Source organism: Chelonia mydas, chromosome 11, assembly GCF_015237465.2.
Source record: "Chelonia mydas isolate rCheMyd1 chromosome 11, rCheMyd1.pri.v2, whole genome shotgun sequence".
In the NCBI taxonomy this organism is placed as follows: domain Eukaryota; kingdom Metazoa; phylum Chordata; order Testudines; family Cheloniidae; genus Chelonia; species Chelonia mydas.
Window position 1 is genome coordinate 27,776,384 of NC_051251.2, and position 25,348 is coordinate 27,801,731.

At 39.2% G+C, this 25,348-nt stretch overlaps 1 protein-coding gene across 7 annotated transcripts in view; it reads right to left on the bottom strand.

Moving 5' to 3' along the window:
- Positions 1-1,473: 1,473 nt before the first annotated feature.
- The window catches only part of CACNB4 (calcium voltage-gated channel auxiliary subunit beta 4), a 192,560-nt gene continuing 168,685 nt past the window's right edge, over positions 1,474-25,348 (bottom strand). For 4 of the 7 annotated variants that reach the window (XM_037912550.2, XM_037912551.2, XM_037912553.2 and 1 more), the window contains 2 exons: positions 12,643-12,828; positions 1,474-8,864 (listed from right to left, as the gene is read on the bottom strand). In XM_037912550.2, the coding sequence (XP_037768478.1) occupies positions 8,604-8,864; positions 12,643-12,828 (447 nt within the window). In that variant the 3' untranslated portion in view covers positions 1,474-8,603. Of the gene's footprint in view, positions 8,865-11,956; positions 12,022-12,642; positions 12,829-25,348 lie in introns of all 7 variants that reach the window. The other 3 variants (XR_005227333.1, XR_006284898.1, XR_006284899.1) reach the window with 1 other exon arrangement.

Consider the following 25,348-nt stretch of genomic DNA (forward strand, 5'->3'; position numbering starts at 1 on the left):
AGGGGTTCACTGCTTCCACAGAGGCAGCGGATTGGTGTATGTTGAGGGTGTCCAGAAGACGAGGGACTGGGCACCGTAATGAAATAAGACAGGTGCATGTAAATTGCTAGCCTGCAATTTTAAGGGCTTGTGGTAGGATACTGGGCTGAGTGGGGTGTACACAGTCCTTGTGTTGCCTGCAGTTGGTAGTTATAGGCGAACGTCCCCTGGTGGGCACAGATGAGATTACCTCACACTTTAAATGGTAGTGATTTACTCTGGACATCTTGGTTAACCCCGAAAAGTCAGCCCCACAGCCTATTCATATTCTTGCTCCCCAACAGACCAACAGGTGAAGAACTCCACAAGGAGTTCTCACAGAGATTTCAGGGGTAGCATAAACAGTATTTTGGTTTCGCTCCGACTCCTCCCCACATTCCTTCATACCACACATACTCTTCTGTCATTTGTTAATCTTGTGTATTGGACTAGCTTTGGGCTGTAAACTGATAGGCCAACACATCAAGGACTTAATCCAAAGCCCATTGCAGTCCATGGGAGACTTTTCATTGACTTTGGTGGTCTTTGGATTAGGCCTTAAGTAGGAGTTTTTCACTTATGTATGGAATGTAGAGACTGATTTTATAGTAAAATGCTGCACTTCTGGGTTACAAGCATTGTGGGCCATATGTTCCTGAACAGCGTATCATTCACATTGTAGGCCCAAATGTGCATCATTTCTCTCAATTTCATTGATTATTAACTACATTATTTATATCAGGCAGAATGTTGAATCTGAGGTTAATGAAATCTTCAAACGCGTTAATAAAGATTCCCACATAATTTTGAATGTCTTCTGCTGCTGTTCTTTGTTGATCATTTTGAGCACTTGTCCAACCTTTTGAAGGCTTGTCTCATACATTTAGGTTTTTTTGAGAATTAGAGCTGTGTGTACAGTTCAAGAACAGACTTAAAAGACTAAAAGTTTTTAAACATTATGTTTAGATAGTTTTTCATTTATTGTAGAAAAATTTTTTAATGCAGTTCATTTTTACACATCTAAATTCCATAAAACAAATCCATAGAAATTAGGATACTGTATGCATGCGGTCTGCATTTTCTTTGTTAATGTTTCTGTTCACAAAAATAACACCACTTTTTTTTCCTTGAAAGCCACTAAAGCAGAGGGAAAGCAAAACATGCAACACTGTACACATTTGCATAGTATATTTTACCCAGCATGCCTTGTAGAATGCTACACATACAGTATCTATATAAGTAAAAATAGGAAGGGGCAAATCAGCAACAAAGAAAATATAAATGTGTACTCTTTTGGTTTAATAAAGGCAATAATTTTTTCTGCCATAATTAGCATGAACTGGCCTCCATTGACGTAAAAGGGAAAACTCCCTGCAATTGCAATGGAAACAGGTTTAGCCAATAATCAGAGACTGACTGGGAGTAAAGAGCCCAAGGTCCATGGTTCAGAGTTTGGATGATTGTTTTCACCACATTATTTTGCCACATCTATTTTTAATGCACATACAGAATTTTATTTGGCTTGATTCTCCTCCTATACTGTGCAACACCATTGACTTCACCAGTGTATATGGGAGAAGAATCAGGCTTATTTCAAATTTATACATATTTTAGGCCTGAGCATGCATTCCTTGCATATATAGAACTCCTGGTAATTTCCCTGGAAGTTTTAGGTGGGCTAGTATAGACCCTTTAGTAGCTTTTACATAGTTCAACCCCTCTCCCCAACAGCAGAATAGTATGCAATGGCAAAAATGCTTTTATAGCCCCAGGATGGCATTTTGTTTGAGATATTTTCATTTCCATTACAGACCTTGGACTACAAATATGATTAATGGCATATTCTTCAGTTCTTTATGCCAAAAAATTATTAATGAGCACTAATCAAGACCTCACTTATAGTTATATGATTTCAAAATTTGGAAGTAGAAATAAGAGAAATGAGTATAACAAATTTTCTAATTTTAAAAGACTGATTTTTTTTACTGAGTTAACATTGAAGAGGGATAAAATTTCATGGAAAAATCAAATTACATAAGCAAATTGCAAGACTGTAAAATAAATTGCTGGAGAAGTGTCAGGCAGCAAGTTAAAGTGATGGAAAATGCAATAAATCCATTGAAACTGGATCAACAACGTACCTACTTTTTTAAAAATGCAATGGCAAATGTAAAATGGATTTCTTGTAAATTTGTGCTATTACAAATGTGCTTTTTTTCCTTGCTCTATTTTTTATATTATTGGCAAAAAATATATATAATTTTGTACTGTACAATATAATTTCTTGCTACATTACTTTATTTTCTAGTACTAATACAGAGTAGAAGTAATAACAAAGGGTTATTTTGGCAATAGAATGCTCTCTTTTTAATAATGTCCCAGAAAATATTTGTAAGGCATATGATAAACGGTATGCAACACTGTAGGCCAGAACTTGCAAATGCTTATTACTGGACTTAACATTAATAAAGCATTATGGTCAGCAGTAAGCATTTTCAGGATCCAGCCCTAGAAAGTACAAACAGTAGTTCATTGCTTAAAAATTGTAGTGGCAGTACCGAAAAGGCAAGTCTACTGTGAAGCAGCATGAAGACCACGCCAAAAGGTGTCAATGGTTGCTCTCACCTTGGCCACCATAATTTCAAAGGAAATAGCTACTAGATGTACCTAGAAAGAATGATAAACTCGTAAGTTTATTATTATTATTATTTCTATCTTCTTCCAAAACACTTCACTTGGATCCCAGGAATTGAAGAAAGGAGGAAGTTTCTCTAGAAGCATACATAAGCATATTCCACAAATCAGAAAAATATGTTTGCCTCCATTATTTATAACAAACTTTTGATCCTAGGTAGAGTTTACAGCCCTTTGTCCAAATTCATTCATTTAGATATTTTCTATGATATTATCAAAATGTACCATTCTTTTTCTACATAGAGTATGTTGGGCTTAAATAATCATAGAACAAGGCCAATATGGATGATTGCTCTTAAAAGGATGTATTCCCTTTTGACAATAAAGTATAAAGACAGCAGGAGATAGTCTTCACCAAATTTGGACTTGGCTAGGTAACTATTTTGTAGCCCCATTGTTATCAATTGAACTACTATTTAAAGGCATGAGAGATTACTGGAGCAAAATAGATTATAGCTGAATCCATTTATCCAAACTAATCATGCAAGTTGGGAAACGTAACCCAATTTTCAAACAACGGGGCTTCTTTATGGGTAAGAGGAGTTTGCATAAATCAGATTCTACTGTACACAATTTTGCATCCCATTTTTCATTCACCAGTCAGGATGCGTACTCTGCTTTAAAAAAATTCAAGAACAACATGGAGTCACGGTGAGGTTTTGTGACTGCTGAATCCAGAAATCAATATATGAGCAAGGGATAAATTTAATTTATTCCTATATAAAGCAAATGGACTGATCAAATAGCCAACTGTCCGTGTTTACTCAAGTAACTATACAATAAGGACTACTAAGTGTGTGCTTCTGAGAATGATACAGAGGAACATTAGTGAGGGCTGTAAACCCAGGGAAGTTTAAAGAAGGATGTGGAATAGAGACCAAGGTGAATTCTGAAGATTCGTCTGAAATGGAACTGAACTTGAAGTTATGGACCTGTGCACCCCTATGGTAACTACCATTATCTATAGAAGCAGATAGCTTGTGGCACAGAAAAGAACTACCATAAGCACTCACTCTCCAGTAGTTTCTTGGTCTTAAAATTACTTTTCTCCTTACTTACAGTCTTTATTCTCACAAACACTAGCTTAAAAAGCAAGGAGCAAAGAAAGGATGTAATATCCAAAGGTCAGTTATAAAAGGAGTTTTAAAACCGGGTATATCTACACTACAAACCTAAGTCGACCTATATTAGGACAACTTACAGCCACCACAGTAATTACTGCTGTGGTGCATGTGCCCACTACCCTCCTTGGGTCAGTTGTGCGCATCCTCACCAGGAGCACTTCCACCGACCTAAGAGGGGGCAGTGTGGGGAGCTGAGAGCCCAGTCTCTCAGCTCTGCTAGCAGCTCCCTACTAGAAGCTTGGCTGGCCCACAGGCTCCTGGGTTCTCCACAGGCTTCCGCTTCCCTGCTCCCTGTTCCCTGCCAGGAGCAGGGGGGAAGGCGCCCTGGGCTTCTCGCCACCCCATTCCCTGCTGGGAGTGGGAGGAAGCCACCCTGGTCTTCTTGCTGTCAGGGAGCAGAGTCCATCTGCCCTTCTTGCCCTCCTGCTGCCCGCTCCCACTGGGAGCCAGGTGGGCTCCTCGCAGGGAGCGGGCAGGGGGACGCTTGGGCTTCTCACCCCAGCTCCCAGCTGGGAGCAGGGTCCAACTACCCAGCTCTCCAGGGGAGCAGAGGCTTTCTTGTCAGTTTCATGACTCCTGCTGTGAAATAGACCAGGCTGTGGATGTAAGGGACACAATGTCTACACAGACAGGGCATCACGCTAATTACATGGCTCTTATGCCTATGCTGGAGGGGGAGTTATTATGTTGGTGTAGTAGGGCACTTACATTGACTAGAGGAAGACTGTAGTGTAGACACTGACATAAGGAGTTCAACATAAGCTGCCTTATGTCAGCCTAGTTGTGTAGTGTAGACCAGCCCATAGTCAAGTGTATTTCCACTTGCAGCCAAGCCAACACTAACATTCTGAGTACGATTTATTGGCATGTGTTTACTGAAGACATTGGGAATTTTTCTAATCTCAGGTGCACCTGATTTATATCTGGCTTTATAAGTGTAAGTCAGAAATATGGGAGATCAGAATCAGGCTCATGTTCTCTAGTCAAGAGGTAGCATAAATAGCAAAAGCTATTGCTACAAAAACTACTCTTGCTTTACTGAGCACAAAAATAAGTAGTCAGGGTGCAAGTTCCACTTACTTCAATGGGAAACTCAGTTCTGCGGGCAAAATCTAGGTCCCAGGGTCATAATGTACATGGATTTCTAAGCACAGTGATCCACTAAACTCAACAGAAAGTTTTGTTTCGAAAATGATGGCATGATATGGCCCACAGTGTTTAAGTTAAAATGACTTCAAAACAGCCTTAGTTATCTTTTTTTAAAAACAATAATTTCCTAATATATTGTATGTCAGAAAATGTACCCAGTTTACAACTGCCTGTTGCTCAACTACATAAATAGCAAAAGAGATGAAAACATTCTGTAAAATTAAAAAATAATAATTCAAGTTTGAGGGGAACAATTACAATTCTTATAAATATGTGCCATTTTTAAAATTAATTCATTCTTCAATTATAGTCAGGCAAATGAATGCATTGAAGCATACTGTCTTTAGATGATCATGTCACTGAGATTGTCATATCAGCATAGGCTATCACTGCCTAAATTATCATTAACCCCAAAAGTCTTAAATAAAAACCTATAAAAATAACAAAGAACCATCAACATTTTATAAACATTTCTAAATAAATACTTGTGTATATACTGGAGCGTAGCAGTAGAATCCTGATTGTTACTATAATCAGGTTATAATAATCATGAGAAATTATAGCAGGATTGGAAAAATTAGTCTTATTCCTACTCATTCAGGACTACATTAATTTCACATCTTCACATAAAGCCATTGCATAAAAAACCCACACAAGATGGCTGGCTAACATTGTAGAAGTTCTAATACATAGTTTATACTATGAATTTAAATGGCCTTAATCAGCATTGCAGCTCTTATTATTTTTTTTGTTTCCTAAAAAATAATTTGTAAAAGAAAGATTCCCAATAGCATTTACTCACAATGAAATGTATTCCTGTCAGCATTTTATATAAACATATACTTTAACAGTATATATCTCCCTGCAAAACAAAAACAAAAGCAAAACAAAACAAGCAAACTTTGATGATATTTAAGTATTAGAATGAGGGGGTATAAATCATACAGAAAAGGAAGGTAAACTTAAAATAAACCTGCAGAATTAAGGTAAACATTCAAAATTTTCCTTCAAGACATATACATGACTACTTTCAACAGGTTATTTTCATAAGAACGTTAAACAAAAGTGGTTTTGGCACTTCAGACAATGCAGCAGGTGAATTTTGTGCATGTGTGTTGTGGGGATCTTTCCCTTTACTAGCATGACATGGAAGACTTTAAAACAAGGCTCCAAAAGGCTTTAAAAATAAATGACATTTTTGTCTCTGAAATGATAAAGCAGTAATCTCATTTACTAGAAAATATTAGTAGTGTTGCAGCTACCTGTCATAAAATGCAAATATCTTCAAGCAGTTAATGATCTGATTCCTAATCCTACTACAGAATAAATATAAACAGCTGTCTAATCTAGCTTTATACATTTCAGTGCATTCTTTGCAATTAATACTTTAATGCACACAAAAAGAAACTGTCAAAGCTTATAGAAAAATGTTTTGCCTAATACCTTCTTTCTCATGCAGATGTGTGCTGTACATGTAACAAAGACTTGTAAATATTATTGGAGAATGTTCCACTGTGTTGTAACATATTAGAAATGGCAGCATATGCCACCACTATGAGGGCTGATCCTGCATTAGTGCCTCAGGCCAAACTCACACTGAGATCAATAGGAGTGTAACCTGAAAAAGGGCAGCAGGGACTGACCCTATATGTTAATTCTTAACTTTATTACTCCAGTGGATGCAAGTATTTTATGTTTTAGTTGTTGACAATTGGCCCAACTGAATCATCTAGTGACAGATCATTAAAGGCGTCTTTTATGCAGTAAACCTATCCAAAAAGCCAGAGTTGCATCCATTATCTTTTGCTGTTAGAGACATGTATTATTTTGGTTGTACCAGATATGTAGTGAATTACATTTCAAGTTGTCATCACTAAGCAGATGCTCAGGCTCGCTAGTGGGGAAAAATATCAAAAGCATCTTTGTTAACTGGTCCAGAAAGTAGAAGACATCATAACATTCAGGAAATTTGTTTAGTGCTACATGCTTTTATAGCCTACCTCTCAGGAGGCTTTGGGAAAGAAACAGAAAAATATAAAAACGTAATTACTTTCATTTTCAAAAAATAGCTTTGACATGAACCAGCATAAAATGATATTTTACACATAGTTCTGTCAGTTTTAGAAAATGCATGCAGTGTCTGGGGTGTTTCAGAAAGAGTCTATGCTTAACGACACCAGTGTGTTGTATAAAATGGTCAATTACAATAATTATTTCAATCATATTGGATCTAAGGCTTCGATGATAATGTACGATATAAGGTCTAACTATATAAATGTATCCATTAAAAAAACTGAATAGTCAGTAGGTGAAAAGCAGTGTTCATTAGAAGTAAGGCAGCAAAATCTCCAAAGACTTTATCATAGTTCTTTGAATTAAAAATGTCAGCTCTATAATTTTACAGTGAGCAGACCTTCTGTGGTACTCTATTCTGTTTTTATTGCAAGCTGTATCTTTTGGAATCTTTGTTTTATAATTTACAGGCATTTGGAAAAAAATTTTGCTTTTATCAATAAAATTTAAATGATGTGGCTAGGGAGGGTTCTTGTGTGATGCTGGAATTTTCAGACATTCAAAGAGGGAAACTGAAAAATGTAATGTGAAGGTACTCAATTGTGTGGGAATGTAAATACAGTACATGCTATACATGTGTGGTTGGGAGAATGGATCAGTTTTCTATTTGACATGGCAGAACATTGAGAATGGGAGAAAAAGCATCACATCTCTACTGTTTGATATTGGATTTTGTGATTATGAACCAAAGAAAGAACAGCCATGTACTCTCAAACTCGTCATTCCTGCTAGGCTTGCATTTGTTCATACTCCTACTGGTCTCTTCCATTTTGCTGAAGTTTGTATCATCATTGCTGACCACAACAAAAGTATCAGTACTGACTAAACAAATGAAAAAAAATTGCTGCAACGTACGTGTCAGGAGAAAAAATAAAGAAATTTTCAAACAGGAAAGTACTTTGAAACTGCTGCATTAATTTGTGATATTTGGCACTACAAATGGTTTACATTTGGTTAGTCTGAAAAAGCCATTCAGGAAAAGTGAATATACATTAAAATGTTTTTATTCTAACCTTGAGTGTAAATTTAGCTTCCAGCAAACATACTGTAGCTGATTTTTGGCTGATAGTGGTTAAATTTTCTATTTCTTCATCTGCATTTTTTTTCAATTGATTGCAACTTGTTCAAGTCGACTTTCCAGTCAGTTCACCCAAATTCCAACAAGAATTGGTTTATAAATTGGTTCCAACTGGAACTGGTCATTTGGAATTTCCAGCACAGGAAATTGTTTTATATGTGCCTTTATAAGTACCCTAAATTACAAACTGATATGTTTAATAGCTAACGAGGAAAAAAGGTACTGCTATAAATGCAAATGCTGTACTAAAAAAAAATCCAGGATGATTGGGCAAACTAATTTCCTCCTAAACATCAGGGCATGGTGAATTTCTTCCCCTCTTCCTTTTTTTAAGCATCAAATGACAGCAGCTTGTAACTACAGTAAAACCGTGTTACACCTGCTAAATTAAGATGATTTGTTTTTCCTAGCTATGTTATGGAAAGTTGTCAACTAATGAATACTATTTTTTCCCCAGGTTCTTAAACTCAAAGCCTATGTCGTGAATCATGGCTATATCCTCCAGGCGATCCTCGGTTCCTATGGGGTTTGTAAGTGTCCTGGTAAGAGTCAGAGTACTCTTCTTCCACAAGTGGGTAATGATCTCGGCTGTGTTGGGAACTGGAAGACAAGCGGTTCCTGCTCTTCCGAGCCCTTTCATTGTGATAATTTTCATCAGAGGTCATTAGGCTTCTTCGTTCAACTGGAGAGTTCTCAGTAGAGTGGTTGCTATGTCTCATACGCTGGCTCTAAAAATGTAAATGAATGTAAGGATTAATACAGATACCATTTTATTTCACCTCTTGTAAGTTAGTTGTGAGCCTCAGATTGAGGTCCTTCAGAATCCATCCACGTTTGTAATTCCTTTTTAATAGTAAAATTTATTTGCGATGGGAGATGGATGTGAGAATAGTCTGATTCCCAAAACTGATAGGAGACCAAACACAGCATAATACAAAGTATTTTTATGATCTTTTTATATGCAATCTTATAAAATTTTACAGAGCACTTTCAGTAAGAAGTGACTAGTAGATCGATTTCAGAGCACACTACACTTATCAGTTCTTCTCCCCAGTCATGAACATAACATTCATAATTCTATTTTGATTCCTTTTAGTAATTTGTGATGAATCAGTGTGTTTTGTAGAAACTTTCTGCAAAGGAGTTTTTGGTTTTTCCAAAAGGTGCAGCTCATTTAGCGTTATTTAAAGATTTTTAAACTATGAGCTAATAGTGTATAAGCAAATACTCTACAGGAAGGCTAGCTGAAGTAGTTAGATGTTAAGTGATTTTTATAACTAAAACATAATAAATATTTCAAATAACTTGCACAGAAACTCCTTGACCAGGACCATTTACCAAGTAGGGATTTGGCCTTTGTTGCCCTTATGTTTCCATAGTGATTGGTTAATATCTAATCATGTGTGGTCACAAGATCAAAATTAGTTCACATTATTGCCTCTGAACTGGTGCAATGAGGCAACAGTCCATATTGAGAGAACAACATTCCATCCACTATCATCAGACGTGGCCCATTATTACCACTGTTATTCTCTCATGTCTCCGTACAACCAGCGTTAACAGAAATTCAAAAGGTTGATCAAGCACCAACTTAGCTGACTGTTCTTTCTCTCACCATTTTGCACTTGATATCCTTTTTCCGATCCAAAGGCTAATAGTAAAATGCTACTAGTACGTTTGTATTCGTATGATCTGAGATTTGTATCCATTCAGATTCTACTGTATGGTCCTCTCAACTCAGAATTTTTCTCTATTCTATGCAGTCTTTCTGGTACAGTTCTACTTTTCACCTACATGACCTAATCTGTTTTAACTCTATAATTCATAGCCAAGTATTACGTTATCCCAAAGATTTTTGTCATTCCATGTTGTTTTAATATCTATTATGGCTCAGTTTTTATTTTTGTTTAATGTGTCTTTTTATCTTTGGTTAATGTGTCTTCTTATTTAACTCCTTGGTCTAACATCTACAACATCTCTGCAATTTATCTCTGTGAATGCAACTTGTCCCTCCCTCCAGTTACTTTGTAATATATGCTCTTTCCTTTAATGGATGCAGAGATATCTTTGTATTACTGGCTTGATTTTGTAGTTATTCTGATCTCAATCTCTTCACCTCTTCTGGGTGTGGAACATATTTGATGTGAGTTAATGTTTGTAGGTGTTGTACAAAAGATAACCTCTTATCTCATAATGTAAGGCTGTATGATAACCCATATCTGGCCTCACATGAACAGCTGGGTTCAAAACTGGGTCCTGCAGAGATAAAAACATTGAGCTTCCACCACTTGAGCCAAAGGACTTAAGTCTATTAGCTGGAACTTGCAGACTCCAGCCTTGTCTGTGGACCAGCCACTAGAGGGTGACAAAACTCTACACACTCAACGTGGGTTGCAACTGCATACAGTTAATATGATCTATTTGAATTTTACATATTTCTAAGTTGCATTGCTCCTTGTATCTTGAGCTTCAGCCTGGCACAGTTTATATAGATAGATATAAAATATAAACAAGTATATGCAATGAAACATAATTAAAGTTGTGTGTGCAATCTTCACTTTTGTTTCTCCTGGACTTGAGAGCATAAATGTACACCTGTATTGCATTAACATAGGGTTTTGGCTTTTTTGCATTCAATTTCCTAGTAATTTAAAGGTAGTATAGGTGATAAGGAAAAAACGTCATAAGGGTTTAAAGTACTTTAGTAAATACTTAATGTAGCAAAACATCTATGCTGGTTTAATTCCTGAAGTACTTCATTCACCTTATGGTGTCAAACACTTAAACTGATGTAATTCTTCAGATGGCAAATGTCTTGAAAGTGGTGTAAGATATAATCACTTAAGATAATGTAAGTCCTTAATGTGACATAACCATGTCAACCCAACTTTCTAAATGGTCTGAAACACTTAAGTGGCATTGTGAACCAAATCCTGCAGTCTTTACTCAGGCATAATAAACTCAGGGTGAAATTTACCCCTCTGCAGATAACTAGCACCATTCAAGCCTTCACAATTTTGCTAAGGTGGGTAGTAAGGGACAATGTATAGACCTTCTGCTGGCCCCCTGCATAGGGGTAATTTTCATCTTCAGTGTAAGTTTTCCCTATGTAAGTGGAGCAACATGTCACAGTCACTATCAGTGCCTACTGACTAGAGGTAAACAAATACCAGAAAAAAATGCGATGGATAGCCATAATTCTTTAAATGGATTTGCTTTGGCTATGCCCACAGTCCTTTTAGGTTTGCTTAGGTGAACATTCAAGAGATGGCATTTTACTGATATGAATGGATGGCAAACTGAAATGTTACACTTAAGTGAGCATGGAAACAATATTTTACAATTGTTCATGCGATTACTAACGCCAGAAGTGCTTGTGCACTCATCCAATCAGGGAAAATAATACCACATAATTTATTGGGCCTAACAGAATCAAAACTGTCTATCTGCAGTCAACTGTGCAATTAATCCACAGAGTAATTTTTATATACTTATTGAATAAATTTAAATAATCAATCAATTTGAATGTTGAATCACTTTATTCAGAAATTACGATCTGCCTCCAAATATTCCATGAGCAGAACAGAGGTTAAATTTTTCAGGTGAATTATGCATTACAAATTATTTGCTCAGCTCTATTGCTGACACATATTAGCAAGTGCACATTCCTCAAAAGTCACACACACATGCAGAACTCTTTCTGAAACTTTCAGAATTAATGAAAAAAAATGTTCACTGCATTCCCTCCCGGTCTTGCATCTTCAAACATTCATAACTGTTATTTCAAAAACATTTTTTTCAAACTTAGTAAAGCACGTACTTCTCATTAAGGACTATTTACATGCCACGTTTGAAGTTTCAAAGTTCGCCGTTTTTGAGCTATCCCTGTGAAAAAAAAATGGTCAGAATTTTTTTTTCAATGGGAAAAAATGTATTTTATTCACACTCAATGAACTCAAACAGGTGAAAGGGATTTTGCTGAAGCTCTACCTTAGGCCAAGCATGGAAAATTTTGGCCCAAAAGATGAATGTTGTGAAAAGTTATGAGCATGTGAAAATGGGGTTATAACAGAATAAGATCTGCAACCTTAACAATAGTATTTCTTACCAGCATAACTGCTATCATATTTTACATGCTTATTTTCAGTCTGAAAGACTCTTAATTCTAATGGCACTTTCTCACATAAAAAGATGTAATTTTGTTATATAGCTTTTGACAGAGTGCCATTTATCTCAGTTTATTCTTCATGCCAAAAGGAGTTATGGGTATTATATTCCCCATTAAGACAAAACTAATCCGAACACCAGTGCACTTCATTAATAAAATGTTTCCCTGTTGAATAAGTGGGTCTATTTTGCTTTCTTACTGTTGGCACTTACCAAACAGCAAATAGTAATTAATGAAACAAATACTGGATACAGTCTATAAAACATATTATTCTGTTTTCCTATAATGAATAAAACTGACCTGTACTGGTGACTGGGGGCCAAGATGCATATTCATACCTGTAATCCAGAGATTGCAGTAGGGTATGGTGAAAGGGCAGTCGATCCTAGGTTTCTTCCAAGAAGAGGAGTCATAGGTGTGCTACTGGTGGTATGCGTAGCACGCCAATATGCCTCTAGGTATTCTGCCAAATGTTCACATGCATCCTCAAGCTGATTTTCATCCAAAATGACATCAAACATTTCCTGTACACAACAAGAAAATGCTAGTTCAGGTTTTTTTTTTTATGGGCATCAAAAGAGGAACACCCAAATAACCATAGGTTCATAGAAATGTTGGACTGCAACAGACCTCAATAGGTCATCTAGTCCAGTCCCCTGCACTCAAGGCAGGACTATATAATAACTAGACCATCCCTGACAGGTGATTGTCCAACCTGTTCTTAAAAATCTCCAGTAACAGAGATTCCACAGCCTCCCCAGGTAATTTGCTCCAGTGCTTAACTACCCTTACAGTGAGGAAGGGTTTCTTAATGTCTAGCCTAAATCTCCCTTGCTGCAATTTAAGCCCATTACTTCTTTTCCTGTCCTCAATGGTTAAGGAGAACAATTTATCGCCCTCCTCTTCATAACAACATTTTACATTCTTGATGACTGCTATTTCCCCCCTCCCCTGTCCTCTCTTCTCCAGACCAAACAAACTCAGCTTTTTCAATCTTTTCTCATAGGTCGTGTTTTCTAGACCTTTAATCATTTTTGTTGCTCTCCTCTGGACTTTCTCCAATTTGTCCACATCTTTCTCAAAGGGTGCTGCCCAGAATTGGACACAATACTCCAAAAGAGGCCTTATCAGTGCTGAGTAGAGTAGAATAATTACTTCTCATTTCTAGCTTACAAGGCCCCTGCTAATACAAAAAAAAGTTAACATTCTGGGATGTAACACTATGACATTGTTGACTCATATTTAGTCTGTGATCCACTATAACCCTCAGATCCTTTTCTGCGGTATTATTTCCTAGGCAGTCATTTCCCATTCTGTATTTGTGCAATTGGTTATTCTTTCTTAAGCATTTGTCCTTATTGACTTTCATTTCATCCTATTTATTTCAGGCCACTTCTCCAGTTTTTCTCGATCATTTTGAATTCTAATTCTGGTTCTGAACTCTAGGGATGACTCATATCTCTCTGATAAACAAAATCCTGATTCTGAACTCAGATCCAGAATTGAAACTGTGCAGCTGAAGAACATCTCTATTCTAGTTCATACAATTTACAGTTATATTAGCAACGGCATTTCTACTTAGCATAACTGCTAAGTTCAGGACATACAGCTGTTCAAACATTCACAGCTGGGAATTCTGTCTACAGCACCTACATATGATGTTTATGCATTGTCTTAACTGCCTTCATTTATATCTGTATCTATCTGTCCAGATGGCCCTGTGCCTGTTCTTAAATTGGTGAGGTCTTACAAGTTATGATTTCCCTTTTTCCTCCCCAGGAATTCATTCATTGGTGACAGTACTTAAGCACCAGAACAAATACCTCAATACAGTACCTCAGACTTGCTGTCACTTATATGCCACACAAAGTATATCTATTGTTGAACACCAAAGGAATGTAGGACACAGCTCCTGTGACTTTCTGGCTGCCAAAAGGGCAGTTTATATGCAGCTAGTGTTTTCATATTCTGTCAGCAATGGAAGTGGTTTAGAGCTGTACTAGATGAGTGGATTTTTATGAATTGCAAGACAGGCATAATAAAACAAATGCCCATTTTCTGAAGAAAACATATTTTCATGAATATTCACAAATTTAGTCCACTGAGAAAATTCAGCATTTTCAACAGTAAAGTTTTGCACTTGTGTCTTTCCCCTTCACTTTCAATTCAGTGGGAAAATATACCATGGAACTATAGTAGGAATAAAATAAGGACTGCATGGTGCAGGTGTTATTGTGATTGGTACAGTAAAAACACACACACAAAACCACATAATACTCTGCTCCCGTACCCCTTATACACACACCCCTATATAGACATGTAACGACACAATATATGTGAAGCGGACATCCATATGGTAAATTGTTTCATCTGATGTCTGCCCACTAATCCAGTCCCCACAACTTCCTCTAACCCTTTAACTGCCACTTTAATTTTTTTTAAATCAATTGACTTAATAAATGTTTCCTCCTCCACCCCGCAAAAGTTGAATTAAATCCCCACCTCCTCCAACTCACATACTCCAAACATGAAGACTGCTTGAAACCTAGGATGGGCAAGATTCCGTGCTAATCTAGTGATAGCTTCTCTGTACATAAAAACAGTATGATGTTACAGCTAGTTATTCTGCAGCCCTGCAGGACTATATGTGAGCTATAGCTCGCTGGCAAGTGTAGATTTCCAGTTTCCAAATGGGAATCACCTTTGCTTCTAGCTCTAGGGGACCTGAGATAATGGAATTTAGTCATGACATATTTAACTGCAGAAAAACTATTTTATGACTGCCTGAGTCATGTACAAATGGACTTATGATAACGAAGGATTAGTGCAGGGGTGGCCAACCTGTGGCTCCCGAGCCACATGTGGCTCTTCAGAAGTTAATATGCGGCTCCTTGTGTAGGCACCGACTCCGGGGCTGGAGCTACAGGCGCCAGCTTTCCAGTGCGCCGTGGGGTGCTCACTGCTCAACCCTTGGCTCTGCCACAGGCCCTGCCCCCACTCCACCCCTTCCCGCCCCCTCCCCTGAGCCTGCTGTGACTTTGCTCCTCCCCCTTTCCCCGCAGAGCCTCCTGCACGCCAGGAAACAGCTAATCAGGAGATGCGGGGAGGCGCTGATTGGTGGTGGGTGGGAGGCGCTGGGAGTGGGTGGGGGGAGCTGATGGGGGCTGCTGACCTATTACTGTGGCTCTTTGGCAATGTACATTGGTAAATTCTGGCTCCTTTTCAGGCTCAGGTTGGCCACCCCTTGATTAGTGGGTGAAGGACTATGAAAAATGGTCCCAGTAAAAAGCTTTAAAATTCTCTAAACCATTCCTAAAATAGCTTTTTGTACCATCTTTTCCTTATACAGAAATCATGCTGGTTTAGTGCAGTATGAGTGTTCTATTGACACTTGTCTGAGTTTACCTGCAACTCACACGTGGCTTTGCCACTCATGAGTAATGCATCCTTTCAAACACATGCTGATAAAATCATGTATTCCATTATATTACAACACACAAAAATACTAAAACAACATTATAAATGTTGCAAAGTCAAGCACTTAAAAGTTAGGAAATGCCAGAATTAAAATTATCTGTACACATAAGCCAAAAGCACACAGCACTTTTGAAAATAATATGAACATGCAATGTGGTATTTGGACTATACTGTCTGTGCTTACTACAGGGTCAATTTTGAGACAGGCTGATTTGAGGAGGTTAAGTAGTTTCCATGAAAAGGAAGTTACTCACCTTGTGTCCCCCTATGGGTGCTCCACTGTAGCTGTATCTGCGCCTCTGCCTCTAATCGAAGATTTGGGTTTGCAATGTCCGTTCAGCCTGCACATGCGCTCTCCCTCCCGCCTGGTCTGTGTGGGCGAACCCCCCTCAGTTCCTTCTCTACCCCAAAGCCCCTTATGGTGAACTCCAAGGTAGAGGGGAGGACGATGGGTTGTGGAACACCCACAGGGACACACATCTTGAAGAACCATCATTAGTGCCCAAGGTGAGTAACTTCCTCTTCTTCGAGTAGTGTCCTTATGGGTGTTCCACTGTAGGTGACTCCTGAGCAGTACGCCTCATGGAGGGCTAGGGCTTTGGAATGGTGTCTGTTACTATAGAGAGCACTGTAGACCTGAAGATGGCATCAGAGGCTGAATCTCCAGTGATCGCATAGTGTTCTGCAAAAGTGTCGGAAGAGGCCTAAGTCACTGCTCTGCAGATTTCTGAGAGAGGGACATCTTTAAGGAATGTGACTGAGATAGAAATTGACCTCGTGGAGTGCGTATAGATTTTGGACGGAGACACCTTTGATAAAAGTGATTAAAGCAACCCAAGACCCATTTGGATAGTCTTCAAGCCGATATCACGGAGCCTTTGGATCTTTCAGTGAATGAAAGGAAGAGTTTAGGAGACTTCCTGAAGTCCTTAGACCTGTCCAAGTAGAATGCTAGCGCTCTTCTAATATCTAGCATATGCAGAATCGCCTCCCTGTTGTCATGATGTGATTTTGGGGAAAAACCAGGACATATGGAAAGTAGAGACAACTTTAGGGAGAAACTTGGGATGCAGCCTCAGAGTTACTTTGTCTTTTTAAAAGACTGTGTATGGTGGGTGTGCCATTAGGCCCACTAATTCTCCTATGTGCCTAGCTGAAGTGAGGGCAATTAGAAATGCTGTCTTCATGGACAGATGTAAGAGATAGCAAGTTGCCATGGGCTCAAAGGGAGATCTAATCAAAGCTCTGAGAACTAGGTTAAGATCCCAGATTGGAGTGGGTGGTCTCACATGCAGGAAGAGATTCCCAATGCCCTTAAGGAATCTACACATCAGCAGGTGAGCAAACGTAGAATATCCATCTGCTTGATGGTGGAAAGCTGTTATGGCCGCAAGATGTACCTTAAGGGAACTGAGTGAGAGTTTTGACCTTGAGGTCTAAAATGTAGTCTAAAATTAGAGGGAGGGAAGATGAGTTGGGTCTGTGTGCTTAGAAGGACACCAAACTTGGGATCATTTCACTTTTTGTAGGTCAGTACACTGAGTGGTAAACTTTTGGCTGTGCAGCAACACGTCTTTCACCTCGTCAGAGCATTCTGCCTCTAAGTCTTGGAACCAAGAAGGAGCCAACCCTGGAAGCGGAGGACCTGCATGTTGGGGTGAAAGACCAGCCTGTCCCTTTGAGAGAGCAGGTGGGGAATGGGCCAGAGTGAAACTGGGGAACATACTGCCATCTGTGTCAGGTAAGGGAATCTTGTCTTGGCCAGGAGAGGGCACTCAGAATAACTCTCGTTGTGTCTCGTCAACTTTTCAACTGGACTTTGGACAGAAAAGGAAATGGGGAAAAGGCATACAAGAAGTCCTTGTCCCATGTGAGGATGAGGGTGTCTCCCAGTGAATGTTTCCCTAGGCTGGCCCTGGAGCAGTAACAATGATATTTCTTGTTCCAGTAAGTAGCAAAGAGCTCTGCAGTCGGGGTTCCGCAAAGGGCGATTATGTCTCAAAGCACCTCTGAGTTCAGTTCCCATTTGTGGTGGTGAGAAAAGTTCTGTCGGAGACAGTTGGCTGTCACATTCTGTATGCCTGGTAGATAGACAGCTGAGATGAATTTGAATGCTTCTGTGTAGAAGGAGGGAGTACTGGCACCTCCCTGGCAATTTATGTAAAACATACACTTCATATGGTCTGTAATGACCTTTGAGTGGGTGTTCTTGATAAAACACAGAAGCATGCACAAGCATTCCTGACGGCCCTTTGCTCCAAAACATTGATATGGAGGGTCACTTCTATAGAAGACCACTAGCCTTGAACCTTGCAATCACGTAGGTGAGCTCCGCATCCCATTAGGGAGGCATCCATCGATAGAATCGGTGTCAGTGGCAGTTGCATGAATGGAACATTGCTCGGACACTGGATGGGTCTTTCCATCAGTCCAAGGAGTGCTTTACTGCAGAGGGCAGTGGTAGCAGTTTAGTTAGTCTGTCCCTGTTTGGGGAATAGACAGAAGTGAGCCATATCTGAAGAAACCTCATGAACATCCGGGTGTTTGGACTGACAAAGGTGCATGCTGCCATATTACTTAGCAACTGCAGGGAGTTCATGGCTGATGTTTTAGAGCTGGCTTGGACTCTCTCTATGAGACTTGTAAGGACGGTGAGCCTACGTAGTGTAAGAAATGCTTTGCTTGTACTGCACTGAGGTCGGCACCGATAAATTCCAGACACTGTACCGGGGTCAGTGTCAATTTCTGTAAGGTGAGCTGTTAGACCCTGTTGCGCAAATGTGTGCATGGTTGTCTGGGTGGCTTGTACGGCGTCCTGAAAGAAGGGAGCTCTAAGGGGTCACTCATCTAGATGTGGGTAGATCACAAAGCCCAGTGTTCACAGGTGTGCCGCTACAATGGAGAGAACCCTGGAGAATACTCTGCATGCATACAGGAGGCCGAATGGGAGCACCCTGTATTGATGATTGTCCTGCCCAAAGGCAAACCGTAGGAATCTCCTGTGTGACGGTTGTATTGAGATGTGGAAGTATGCATCTTGTAGGTTGAGGGCCGAAAACCAATCTCCTTACTCTAGGAATGGAATAATGTCTGCTAGCATGACCATCTTGAACTTCTGCGCCCTCATGTATTTGTTTAATGCTCCTAGATCTATAATGGGTCTCCACCTCCCTTTGTCTTGGAGATCAAGTAAGATCAAGTGTCTTGGAGTAAAACCCCCTGCCCCTAAGTTGTGCCTGGACTGGTTCTATGGCTCCTAGGCACAACAGATGATCTATTTCCTGGCAAAGTAGGTTCTCGTGAGAAGGGTCCCTGAAGAGGGACAAGGAAGGAGGGTGGGAATAGGAGAGGGGCATGAATTGAATGGTGTAACCCTTCAAAATAATCTCCAAGACCCATCTGTTGGAGGTGATCCTCTCCCAACTGCTGTGAAAGAGGGCCTGACGACTTCCAAAGGTGTGTAGTTGGCAGCTGATGTTGCAAGGCACAGTTGTACGGGCCCTCAACCAACTCATCAAAAGTGCTTAGAAGAGGCGGTCTGAGAGGTCATGGATTGGGGGTGCTGACTGCTTCCGCTTCTAAGCCCTGGGCCTCTTACCTTGCAACTTGTAATAGCACTAAGACGGTGGGTATTGAGGCGGTCATGACCTGTGCTGTGGCTGAGAACTATATCTTCTCTTCTGTCCCACAGAGTAGATTCTCATGGAGCATAATGTGGCCCGAGAATCTTTCAAGGTGTGGAGAGAAGAGTCTGTCTTCTCAGTGAAGAGCTTGGACCCTTTAAAGGAGAGATCTTCCATCATCATCTGCAGCTCTTTGGGCAACCTGAAAAGGTGTAACCAAGAAGCCTGCCTCATTACCACTGATGTGGAGACAAAGCAGGCCACTGTATCGGTTGCATCCAGTGCTGCCTGAGGTGCTGTTCTGGCTACTAATTGACCCTCTCTGATAATGGCCTGAAACTGCTCCTTTTGTGTCTGAAACTACTCCTTTTGATGTAGTATTTTTTGTCGACTCTCTTGCTGTCTGGTGCAACGGAGGCTGGTATCTGCCAGATGACTTCGCCTCACTAATTGGGAGGGCAATTCTGGATGAGGAGGAAGTGTGCAGAACATCCACCAGCTTGTGATGTGTATCTGGCACCTCCTGAAGGGGAATCTGCAGCTCACCAGCCTTCCGAGAGACACTAGACCCCTGCAAAATATGGGATCTGTATGTCACCCAAGGATCCCAATATTGGCCATTGGGGGAAGAAGAGCATGGGTGGCGGGTGGGTACCCAAGAGGGCCCTTACCACAATCGTGGGTCATCTTGATGGAATTGAGGAGGACCATTGTATTGTAATGCCGGGCCATGATGAGAGGCCAGGGAAATGACATCCTCCTGGTCACTGTCAGACTCATCACTGGGTAATGGTGGTGCTGACTCCTGGCAAGAGAGGCAACTCTTTAGGTTGGGGGAGCCGGGCATGCCCAGGGTGAGGGGGGACGCTATCATCCTCTAGCAGTGAGGAATGCTGAAGAAAGTTGTTCTTCCCTCTTCTTTTTTTTTTTTTTAAACTGAAAGAACTTAGTCTTTTAAATGGGGAGGGGAGGAATCCTCCTAACCAAGGTGAGAAATGCAAACTAAAGTTTTTTCTTTTTTCTTTTTTTTTATCCCAACAGGTAAAAAGGAAACACTAACTATTAAGGAGAACAAAAGAAACAAAAATAACTACTACTGATGCTAATGGCGCAGATAAGGAAGGGACAACTGCTTGCTCCATTGGAGGCCAAAGGCGGTAGAGAAGGAACTGATGGGGGTTCACCTGCACAGTGCCAGATAGCCTTGAGGAAGACCACGAGGGAGGGAGAGTGCATGTGAGGGCTGAATGGACACTGCTCCTAAAATCTCCGATTAGAGGCACAGATACACCTACAATGGAGCACTCCTAGGAACACTTATTGAGAAAAGAACTGCTCTGTTCTAGGCACGATAGAGCCTATAGATTTTAAACTCCCTGGGGCAGGCACCCTCTCTCCCAATTCATAGTGTGCAAGCACAATATCATGAATAATACAATAATAATTCAGACATGTCCAAAAAATGTGGAAGAGAGAAAGTAGTTAATGTACCTGAGCAATGTATTTCCACAATAGCATGTGAAATAGTAGAATATTTGGACTGAGAACATGATTTTATTAAGCTAAAATTATGTGAGAACAACTATGACAGCAGCTCATATTTAAATGTAGTTGGAGAAAACAGTAGGAATAGAATGTTACTGTTCCCTTTGTGACAAATTATAGTAGAACACTAGTAGCTATAACTGTGAGTCTCTTAGAATTAACCACCACGATAAAGTAGACTCTCTTTCCTTATCTGATGGATTCCTAAATAAGGTGAGGTTGGCAAATAATTCCCATTAATGGGAATTTTGTTTAGCCAGGGAAGAACAGATCCCAGGAGCCTGATTCATCCACCCTTATACAAACTGAAATTCACCCCTATGTAAAAGCCCAGCACAAAGCCTATGCATAACTTAAGTCCCATTTAACCCTTATTTTGATGTGAGTTTCAATGTCAGTAAGAGCGGCAGAATCAGATCCTAAATGAGCAACTGTCTATGAAATATATATCTCTATTGCTGACCAGTATATTCAGTAAGAAAACAGTTAAATATTCTAAAGAAGAAGAGTAAAGCAGAAATGACACAAATTACTTAATAAGAGAATTCTACATTGAATTCCTTTAATTCTTCAGTATGATGAGGAGGAAGCTGAAGAAAATGTAAAACTGATCTACAAAAAAGCAATTAAATCTGGAACAAAACCTTATTTTCCTTTCTTTAATTATATTAATAAATATAATCAAAAAGCAACTTTTTAGGGTCTGATTTTGCCACCCTACTCATACTGAGTAGCAAAATGATTCCACTGATGTAATCAAAAGTGGCACAATCTGAATCCTAACACAGTGCAATTTTTCCACAAATTGAAAAATCAGATAGGAAAACTGTATATTACAAAAGGAATCACTCAAGTTTTTACTGTATCAAGCCATTTTACTCCTGATTAACTTGGATTGTGCGTGCGTGAGACAGAGAATGAGCAAAAAATGATCCTGTGGGAAAAGGCAGGGGATTAAAACAATTTCCCTCTGATTCCACTTGAAATGCATTTTCCATTAAGATCATCATCTTTACTTTAGAGCTTTTTATGGATACACAGATTCATAGATTCCAAGGCCAGAAGGGACCACTGTGAGCATCCAATCTGATCTCCTCTATACACAGGATCTTAGGATTTTTTTTCAAGACCTTTTTTCATCTGGCTTTTTAAGAACTTAGTTTGACTTTAGATTTTGTGACTTTGGTATTTTTACCTGACATACAGCAATGCTAGGCTGAGTTGATCAGACTTTAATGCAGGAGGTAGATGCAGAGTACATTAGAAATTCAAAGTTACACAGAAATCTTCTTCCTTTATATACATTTTCACATTCCATTATATTTACTATACATTGCATTACCATTTTGCGATTGGCTTGGTCACTTTGTAGGAACCTATTCTCTGCATAGCACACACTGTCCATGCAACAACTTACTTTTACCTCATCTTATGTTTCAGCCTTATCTGATCCATTGTTATCTTGTCCATTGTAAATTGTTCCCTAGATGTTCTCCCTTATCTTCATTAGCACAGACATTTTGTTTCCAGTCTGCTGATCCATTTAGCATCCTAATCCTGTCTCCCAAAAAATTAGGCCTCACCAATGTCCAATTGCTCATGTCAAGTCAGGCCTACATAGGTTATAGAACTTCCCCAAAATAATTTCTAGAGCATATCTTTTAGACAAACATCCAATCTTGATTTAAAAATTATCAGTGATAGAGAATCTATCACGACCCTTGGTATATTGTTCCAACGGTTAATTACTTTCACCATCAAAAATTTACACCTTATTTCCTGTCTGAATTTGCATAGTTTCAACTTCCAGCCATTGGATCCTGTTATACCTTTCTCTTCTAGATTTAAGAGCACACTGTTAAATATTTGTTCCCTGTGTAGATCAGGGTGGGTAAAAATCAATGATTTAAAAAAATAAAAATTGGATTTTATTTAAATCATGTTTTTTTTTATAAAAGGTTTTTTGAGAAAAAAACCTATCCAAAGATAGTTTTAATTAAGATACATTATAGCTCAAAGAGATCTCATCATGGAATAGGGATTATAAATTCTAATTCTATAGTATGAGACAATATATTCATGTAATGTTTAAGAAAGTTTTGTAAATGAGTTCCAATAGTTCATGTATTAGGAACCCAATCTTATGGGGTTCCACAGGCTTCTGTATAGATTATTTAGGTTAATCTTTCTATCTACCCAAGGGGACTTGGTGCTCAGTCTAGAAGACACAATCAGAGATGCTTAGTTTTGCAGTTCTCAAACTGTGGTTTTGTGTCTCCAGAGAAAAATGTTTTAAAATAAATAAATAGTATATAGAGGTGAGAAATAACAGACCTCAACTCTATTGTCCCTCTCTCTAAAAGTGCAAAGCTTCAAAAAGTTCAACGAACAGAAGATTGTTGGGGGCAGAATAGATCTGGACAAGGAGAAGAAGTCTGGAGATAAATGTGAGAAGAGAGGGACATATGCTTGTTTTGTTAAAATAAGGTTTGCTGTTGAAGAAAAAAATCCAGAGTACTTAACACTGTTGTTTTAGTTAAATAAAACAATTTAAATGTCTGTTGGTGATGTTCTCCTCCTAATACAGCATGGCAAGAAAATCCTCCAAATATTAACAATTAACCTGTTGAACTGGAGATAGTTCACCTCCCAATGACTTCATAAATATCTGCTTCAATTACCTTTGGTAAATGAAATAACCAAACAATCATTCATTTTCTGACATAGTTGTAAAACTAATCTGAAAAGTTTTCAAAAGAAATCACTTTAAAAATGTATAGTGTGTACCTTCTAAAAAATGAAACCTACATCTACCTCTGAGTTGTGAAGAATATGTATTAAGGTTATAACAACCATCAAGAATGCACTTTTATGTAGAAACCATGATTAAATCGAGTCTTCCTGACTAGTGATTTAAATCATGATTTAAATCAAATCCACTCTGGTGTAGATTATTATAAATTGTGATCATGTCACCCCTTAACCTTCTCATTGTTAAGACAAATAGATTGAGCTCCTTGTGTCTATCACTATAAGGCATGCTTTCTTTAATCATTCTCATGGCTCTTCTCTGAACTGTCTCCAATTTATCAACATCCTTGTTGAATTGTGGGAACCAGAACTGGCACAGTATTCCAGCAGCAGTTGCACCAGTGCCAACTATAGAGGTCAAATAACCTCTCTATTCCTACTGGAGATTCCCCTGTTAATGGAGCTAGGCTGTTCTCAGTGGTGGCAGATGACAGAACAAGTAGTAATGGTCTCAAGTTGCAGTGGAGGAGGTCTAGATTGGATATTAGGAAAAACTATTTCATTAGGAGGGTGGTGAAGCACTGGAAGGGTTACCTAGGGAGGTGGTAGAATCTCCATCCTTAGAGGTTTTTAAGGCCCAGCTTAATAAAGCCCTGGCTGGTATGATTTAGTTGTGGTTGGTCCTGCTTTGAGCAGGGGTTGAACTAGATGACTCCTGCGGTCTCTTCCAACCCTAATCTTCTATGATTCTATGCACTATAGGATCACATTTGATTTTTTGGCCAAGATATCACACTGGAGTTCAGCTGATTATCCGCCATGATCCCCAAATCTTTTTCAGAGTCACTGTTTCCCAGGATAGAGTCCCACAATCCTGTAAGTATAAGCTACATTCTTTGTCCCTAGATGTATACAATTACATTTAGCCATATTAAAAACACACCTCATTTGCTTACACCCAGTTTACCAAGTACTCCAGGTTGCTCTGAAACAGCGATCTGTCTCCTTCATTATTCACCACTCCTCCAAGTTTTATGTCATCTGCAAATTTTTTTCAGTGATAATTGTATTTTTCTTCCAGGTCAATGATAAAGAACACAGTAGAGATAGTATCTATGTTGTTAACAGCTCAATTCACTATCAATTTCCTAAGCAGTATGTATTATTGCAGTGTTCTCTATCCTTTGGACAAAACCTCATGTGTAAAGATTTCTCTGTTGCTTTTCCTGAACCAAAATGAACCAAGGAAGAAATCGCCTCTCCTCAGCTTTATCTATTTAGAATTCCTATCTAAGATAACTAGTACAGTATTTTCATTTCCTTATATCTACTATGTTACCATTGTCCTGCCACACCAGAAGGAAGACAGGAGGCAATGGATGTGGTGTAGTTAGGGCTGCAATTTTATTCACCTAAAATATCTGGAAGTACCTGGCAATAAATTGTATAGTGCAGGTCATAATTATTTCCTTAATCATATTCACCTATTTAGGAGGCAGCTGTCAGCCATCCCTCTTCCCAACCTGGTCCCAGCCAGCCCATTGCTGGGACCTCACTGCCCTCCCCTCACATAAAGGTTATGGGGGCTGAAAAGGAAGAGAGGTTGGCTTCCTGCCCTCCACTCTCTAGCTTCCTTAAGGGATACTGG